We start from the raw sequence: 7,581 nt of genomic DNA, 5'->3' as shown, positions 1-7,581 counted from the left end.
CCTTAAAGATCATGTAGTTCCAACCCCCCTGCCCTGGGCAGGGACACCTCCCACTAGGCCAGGCTGCTCAAAGCCCCATCCAGCCTGGCCTTGAACACTTCCAGGGAAGGGGCATCCACAGCTTCCCTGGGCAACCTGTTCCAGTGCCTCACCACCCTGACAGTAAAGAATTTCTGCCTGATATCTAATCTAAATCTACCCTCCTTCAGCTGTAAACCGTTACCCCTCATCCTATCGCTACACTCCCTGATAAAGAGTCCCTCCCCATCCTTCCTGTAGGCCCCCTTTAGGTACTGGAAGGCTGCTATAAGATCTCCCCAGAGCCTTCTCTTCTGCAGGCTGAAGAACCCCAACTCTCTCAGCCTGTCTTCATAGGAGAGGTGCTCCAGCCCTCGGATCTTCCTTCTTAACCCCCTTTTTTCTTCAAAAAAGGAGGACAACCCAGAAAAGAGAAAGAAGGAATGTACTACAAGAGATGAAACAGCTTGGCCAGTGTTACGGCAGAGCAGCCGGGTGGCTCAAGCAGCAAAACGATGCTCTTAGGTCCAGGCAGCACCCACACACTTCAGCCAACATGCCCAGAAGGGTCACGTTAAGAGAGCATAAAGGATGATTTTCAAATTACAATGAGCAAAAAAGAAATCAACGTACACAGAAAACTAAGATTTGTTAATACGGAAGCAAAGCGACCTCATTACCTGGTCATTACAGATTTCCAGCACGTTGAAAGTGTTCTGTAAAGACAAGAAGTAATTAGAAGGTAAAACAGACAGGCAACAAACAGCAAAAGCTAGGCTCTGTATTTCAGCAGCTTAAACATTAAGTTTCTGCCCCATGACTTTTCTCTTCTCCCTGTTGCTTATTCCGTGTGCCTGCACTTCCAACGGAACCAAAGCAAGCACCGTGAGCTGCGCTGGAAAACCCGTGATTTCAGCAAAAAGCCGGTACTGGTAAACCACTCTTAGAAATCCTTTTGCTCTGAAACAGGATATTTCACCACATCATTCTAGTAAGAAGCCATTTGCTACAGATAGGAGGGTTTTAAAAAATTTAAAACGGTGTTTAAACTTTGAGAGAAACTAAGGGATTTTATATCTTCAACATTTCCTACTAAAACTGTTTTCTCTTATCAGAGAAGACTTTCTAAACTCCATCGTAACATACGTTTCAATACACCATTTTATTGTATTTTTGTTGTATTTTCCCTTAGCCAAATGTGCACGAGGAAACCGCTAGCAGACCTCAGGGTGGGCTAGCCAGTGAGCAGGAGGAAAAGCCACCTCTGGAAAGATGCGGTGTCTCAGCCAGAGGTCAGAGACGGAGCCCAGAATTGGGGCACAGACGACAGCTGGGCTCAAGGCTCTGCTGATCCTCTGGGGCTCTGCAAATGTGGCTGCGTGGGGGAACCTGCAGAGTGACAGCATGCCCCTGGTGTCACTCGTGAGCTTCAACTGCAACAAGCCAGAGAGGCGGCTTTCTGTGAGCTGCCCCAGTGCAAGATGGCAGGTGGTAAAGGCACGGCCCCGTCTCTGGCAGCCTGCGTAGCCAGCCGCGTTGCTGTCGTGCATGTGTGTGGTGCACCCTCAGCCTTGCTACTGGCCTGACCTGCAAACGGGAAAGCAGCAGCCGCATCCAAGGGTCTGGGACAGAGACACCCCCAGGTCTGGGGTGCACCAGGCCGGGCTCCTGCCGCCAGCAAGGACGAAGCCCGCCCCGGCTCAGCAGATTTGTAACAACCCTTCGCTACTTGGCAGACACCGGCATCAAGCTTTAAGCTTCGCAGTATTAAGTTCACCAACGCCAAAAAGAAACCTGTTCTGTACCAGTAAGACTATGGATAAGAACTAAACGACTCGTGAGACCCTATGGATTGGTTTCTGCCCGTAGCTTGTTTTCCCCACCAGAAATCAACAACAAAGCTATTTACGAGTGGTTACATGGGAACTGATGAAATTGCAGCAAACAATTTTATTGAAATAACAAGCCTGAGAGTAGCGTTCCACGAGGGGAAGTTCTGATGGGGGATTAAACTGCTCGGTTATCCTCAGACATATTCGCACACTGGGCATATTCTTGCAATACGATCCATGGCTTTATCCAGTGCACTTCCAAAAGGAGAGACGAATTTTATTTCCACTGGTGGAGGTGACCTAGAGCCTCCTTTTCTTGTGGTCCTGAAAAGAAAGAGAAGTATCAAATTGATTTTTTGATTACCAACAGTATTCAGTAGAGGAAAACTTTTTGCAATGTTGGAATTACAAAATCGATGCCAAAGAATTATTTATGGGCTTCTTTGAAGATAGGGTCAAGGCAGAAAACATACAGAAACAAGCTTCCTTTTGCTTTCGTTCCTTACCAGACTGTCCCAAGCATTCTCACTCAGTATTCGCGTGAGCTTTTTGAGCGCCCCCACGCCCTGATTTTAAGAGGCAACTCTCCCCAGACGGTTTTCCAGAAGGAACCGGAAAACACGGCCAGAAACAAGACGTTCTCTTTACTCGTTGTCTCACCCACTCCTGCCTTCTATGGGGAACTAAAGACCGTAAGAGCGTGGTTTCGTAAGGTGGAATGACAGGAGAGCACGCCATCATTGCAAAGAGTAGCACCCACTTGGCCTTTCCCAGCCCCTCCCTCTTCTGGTTCCAATAGAAAACTGAACTGTGAAGTGGGGAAAACGGTGCCCAGGAGACCAGCAAGCTGGACAGGCTCGCAAAGTCAGAGCAGAACTGTACCGCCAAGTGAGGAAGAGCAAGTGAGGTGGCCAAAAGCTGAATTGCTACCAAAATAAAGGAATGCAAGTAAGCGTTCAAAAAGCTTTTCATACTTGCTTGCTTTCTTCATTTTTGATTTTGCAGTTCTACCTCTCTTCAATTTTTGCTTTCGCACAGACTCTGTGTATTTGGCATCCTCTTCCTCTTTACTCGGAAGCTCCTACGTTAAGGCAACAAAACCATTACTTATTCACAAGTTCTTACACTTCTACAGAACACAGATGAATGTTTCTTTCATGAACAAGTCATGACAAAGGTATTGCCGAAAGCATTACAGTTTCCCTCCACAAAAACAAACCTTCCATCTCAAACTCTCACACCAACCTAAAAGCTGAAATTCAGAAATCAACAGATAACACACCCAGTACGTTTAAGGAAAGCCACTGTGCCTTTTCTTGAAGGCAAAGCAACACTTATTAACCACACTATCTTCAATCACCGAAAGTTAAAAAAAAGCCTGTTCATGCAATAGTCATTACCAAAGAGACCGACTTCAAACTGACCCAGATGAAACCAAGGACAGTGAAATGCTGCTTTTCCTTTCAGATCACTGCTGGGTGTGACGTTAGAAACATACAGTGTACTCTCTGCTACACACGACAGCTTCTGTGTTTAAGGGACAGAGAAGAGAGTGTTCAGTGTACGCCATCGCGTGCTCCATTTACCATCTAACAGGGTAAAAGGCAACGATGAGAGAAAAGCTGAAAGTTCCAGTCGGCAACACTTTGTCAAACTGGCCAGCTCTCACATCCCACAGCTCAACCCTGCACTCTAAGGAGCCGCTTGGATTGCCTGAGACAACACAGCATATTCTAAATAGCTCCACCTCGTGTTTTTATGGTGCGAACAAAGGCAGTATCTGTTACGTATTTCCAGGGACTCAGATGGTCAAGATAATTTAATCCACGTGTAAAGATCTTTTCCCAGCCCTCTAAGTTGTAGAGCCAGCCTACACCGGCAGAAGGAAGAAGCCCCTCAACAGCAGTTTCCAGTCTCCATAGAACCTGCTCATTTTCTTGCCTCCTGCTTTGTCAAAAGTTGCTAAAGCATCATATTATAGCAACACGCCATGCTTCAAAACTAAATCCAAGAAATACCAGTCTGCATAAGCTTTCCTTTTACACTTACAAATCTACGAACAAGAAAGCAGTAAGCAGTTTGCCCTAAGTTTCCCAAGTCTAGAACCATCTTCTCTACAGTGTTGGGCCAAATTCAAGTCTGCCATTCTGATTTGCAATTCCAGTTCTCAATTTAAGGAGGCAGGCAAACTCTATAAAAATCCAAATCCAAACACAGTCTATAAAGACTTTAACTGGAAAAAAAAATCACTCACTGCAGCCCAACTTACCCCAACAGTCCATGCTGCGTTCGAGTTCTCCTCCCTGAATGATACTCTAGGTTTCTTTGCTCGTAAAGGAGGAGTGACCGATCGTCCCGGAGACGCGGAGGGAGTAGCTAGGGGAGTGGTGCGAAGGTTGGATCTGAGAATAGACCGAGGAGTAAACCCAGGAACACCAGAAGCAGATGTGGCCAAAACTTTAGCTCTCTAGGAAAAGAAATAAAAGCACTTAATTTAAAACCCATTAAATGTTCGAAACAGAAGGCTTCCCTTGTCAAAAGTAAGAGTTTAAATTACAAACCGAGTTTGTACCAGCAGGGAGGATGTTTAGCCTCTGCACTGCTCTTTTTCCAAAGGTACGAAAACCTTAACGATAAAAAAGCCCCGTGCTTTTTATGTCTACAAGCTTTTGGTTTGGTTGGTTGTCACTGGTGTGTTGCGTTGGTTTTTTTAATACAAACCTTAACCACAGGAGGAGTGGTAAGTAAATTCAGCTCTGAGCCTCCTGAAAAATTATTTTGTGAGATGGAACCATGCATATTTGATCTCGGTGGGCTGGATGGCATGAACGATGTGGAAGCTCTGCATGGTGACTGTGCTGCAGAACATGAAGGAACGGGATGGACCATCAAATCAGGCAACCTGTTAAGAGACACGATTTAAAAGAGGAAAACAGATAAATCAATGGGGACAAGATCATGCTGCGTTCGAGAAATCTGACATGACACAGCACAAAAACATTCAATCAACAAGAAATATGGGTAAGCCCTCAGCTGTTCAGGTGATGTATCAGGCCCAGGAAGAAGTTACAGGCATTTCCTTTTTGTAATTATTTCTCTACATTTCACACTTAATTTCCCAAATCACTGCCTCTGAGGCAAGAGTAATCCCATTTCAAGTTGCACGAGGCATGTAAGTCCCATGCCAGAAGAAAACGTATCTACATTTCTGCGCTGGGACCACTTCCAATTCTCCACTTAGTCGTGTCCCTAAGTTGGCCTTTTGAAAATATTCATTCTGTGGATGTACTATAGCTGGAACGCTTCCATGAAGATTTCGTAACTGGCTACCATTGTTTCTTAATGACTGCAACCTGGCTCTGTTCAGGGGAAGAGTGGGATTCTTTCCCCTTCTCAGACACTTTTTCAAGCATTTCATGAAGAAGTTTAGCACTTTTCTCATTTTGCTCAGCTATTGTCTTAGTCATTTTCTCCACCGCCTCCGGGCCGGAGCCGTGGCGTTTGCCGGGGCCCGTGTGGGGGCAGCCCATGCCGCTGGCGGCGGTGTCCCTACGGCCGGGCCGTGGCTTTGGCCTGTATGGGCGGAGGCGTGGCTTTCGCCGGGGCCTCTGGGCGGCGCAGCCGCCGTGGGCCTGGCCGATGCCGAGGCCGGTGGGGGGCAGCCGATGCCGCTCGGGCTGGTGTCGGGGCCGGTGGCGTTGTTTGTGCCTGTGTTGCGGCTTGGGCAGTCACCTGAGTTGTTTGAGTTTCTGCTGTAGCTTTCCGTGGGGGGGTTGTCTGAATTCCTACTGCAGCTTTCGGTGGCAGGGCTGCCCGAGTTTCTGCTGTCTTTGGCTTTGGCCCCGGGGTCTGAGTAGCAACATCACATGTCACATCATACTCACTCCTGCACCGATATTTAACAATAAACCAGCCCTGCAACACACTCGGGAAAACCGACAACAGGATCACGTACGAATGAAAGTAACCTTCACTCTCGAAACGGCCCGAAGGTTTCTCATCCCGATTCTGTTACTGTCGCTTTGGCATCATCACCGAAGGGCAAAGTCAACTTTCCCCAGGTACGACCAAGAGCGTAATTAGGAAAAGAATCCATCCCGAAAGTGTAATTAGGAAAAGCCTCCATCACGAGATGCCCAAGATAGGCAGGCAGAACCGTTATCCAAGCAATTATTTTATACCTCTGAAGGCAAACCCACGCCAACGTGGCACGCTTAGACCACCGCGTCCAAACACAAACGAGAAACAGGCCATGCAATATATTTGACCGGTTAAACCCCACTGCATCCATTAACTTCATACAAAGCTCTCTAAAGGCACGATACCAGATTTCACGTAAGACCGACATGCTGTGAACTCTCTGTTCTCCCTGAACAAGCTGGAATTCAAACTATTCAGGCAATCTATCAGAGCTGCGTTCGTGCCCCACGTCGGGTGCCAATAAATCTGTCGTGGTTTTGGCTGAATTGGCCAATGGCCGGCGACAGATGCTCCCCCCCAACCTCTCGTACACGGAGAGGAGGAGGAGAGGTAGAGAGAGATTTACGAGCTTAGGAGAAACTAAACTGCTTTCATGAAATCCTAAAAATAAAATAAAAAGGGAAATAATGAAATAGATACAGTCTATACAAAACTGGACGAAGCTCCCAGGATGACATCACCGCACAAACCTCAAATCTCAAATTCTCCTAATTCCGAGTGTTCCTGCAGGCAGGCAGGTGACGTTACAGAAGGCCTAACATAGCCGTTTAAGACCAAATGCAAGTCTGCCATTCTGATTTGCAGTTCTAGTTCTCAACGTAAGCAGTTTGAGCAAACTCTATAAAACTGCAAGTGTAATCACGGTCTGTAAAGCCTTTAACTGGAAAAATCACTAACTACAGCCCACCTTACGCCATCAGTCCACGTGGGGTTCGAGTTCTCCTTCCTGGAAGATATTCTGGGTTCCTTTGCTCGTAGAGGAGGGCGAACTGATCATCCCGGAGATGCAGAGGGAGCTGCTAGGGGTGTGGTGCGAAGGCTGGGTCTGAGAAAGGGCTCAGGAGGAAAAAAGGCAAGATCCTGGGAGGGCACGTAGCCAGGACAGCTGACCCAAACTGACCAAAGGGATGTTCCATACCCTCTGCCGTCTGCTCAGCTACAAAAGCTAAGCGAGAGGAGGAGGGCTGGGGGGCATTCCTTATTACAACGCTTGTCTCTGAAAATTACTCTGAGGTGTAAAAAGCTCTCCGTCTCCTTCAGCTGCATCACATTCAACAATGTTTATTGACAGTCAAACAACATGCTAACTATGACTCTGGAGAATCCTAGCTGTATGGACGATCGCCCGATGGATGTCCTTCACTTTATCCTGGTGTTGCCGGTGCTGCTTCTGAGGTTGGTGACTTAAGCGCACTATCTTCCACCACCTACAGTTAAAAAAAAGCCTGTTAATGCAATAGTCGTTACCAAACAGACTGACTTCACACTCACACAGATGAAACTGAGGACAGTGAAATGCCGCTTTTCCTTTCAGATCACTGCTGGGTGTAAAGTCAGAAACATACAGTGTACTCTCTGCTACCAACGACAGCTTCTGTGTTTAAGGGACAGAGAAGAGAGTGTTCAGTGTACGCCATCGCGTGCCCCGTTTCTGGTATTTCTGTTCCTGAATACGATTTGCCACCACTCCTGGACAAAGTGAGCAGTTTTACAATGCGAGCTGTAGCCACAACTGGCAGAAATCATCCCA

General features: G+C 47.1%; 1 protein-coding gene across 1 annotated transcript in view; it reads right to left on the bottom strand.

Annotated features, from left to right (window-relative positions):
• Window positions 1-2,127: 2,127 nt before the first annotated feature.
• Window positions 2,128-7,581, bottom strand: part of LOC141740509 (protein ELYS-like) — a 28,240-nt gene continuing 22,786 nt past the window's right edge. Inside the window, exons 25-28 of the mRNA XM_074579334.1 lie at window positions 4,572-4,708; window positions 4,120-4,317; window positions 2,862-2,931; window positions 2,128-2,174 (exon numbers count right to left, since the gene is read on the bottom strand). Of these exons, the coding sequence (XP_074435435.1) occupies window positions 2,128-2,174; window positions 2,862-2,931; window positions 4,120-4,317; window positions 4,572-4,708 (452 nt within the window). The remainder of the gene's footprint in view (window positions 2,175-2,861; window positions 2,932-4,119; window positions 4,318-4,571; window positions 4,709-7,581) is intronic.

The sequence above is a fragment of the Larus michahellis genome, chromosome 3 (genome assembly GCF_964199755.1).
Source record: "Larus michahellis chromosome 3, bLarMic1.1, whole genome shotgun sequence".
Taxonomy (NCBI): Eukaryota; Metazoa; Chordata; class Aves; order Charadriiformes; family Laridae; genus Larus; species Larus michahellis.
The sequence above is the reverse complement of the archived record's forward strand: the minus strand, read 5'-3'. Positions and strand labels throughout refer to the sequence as shown.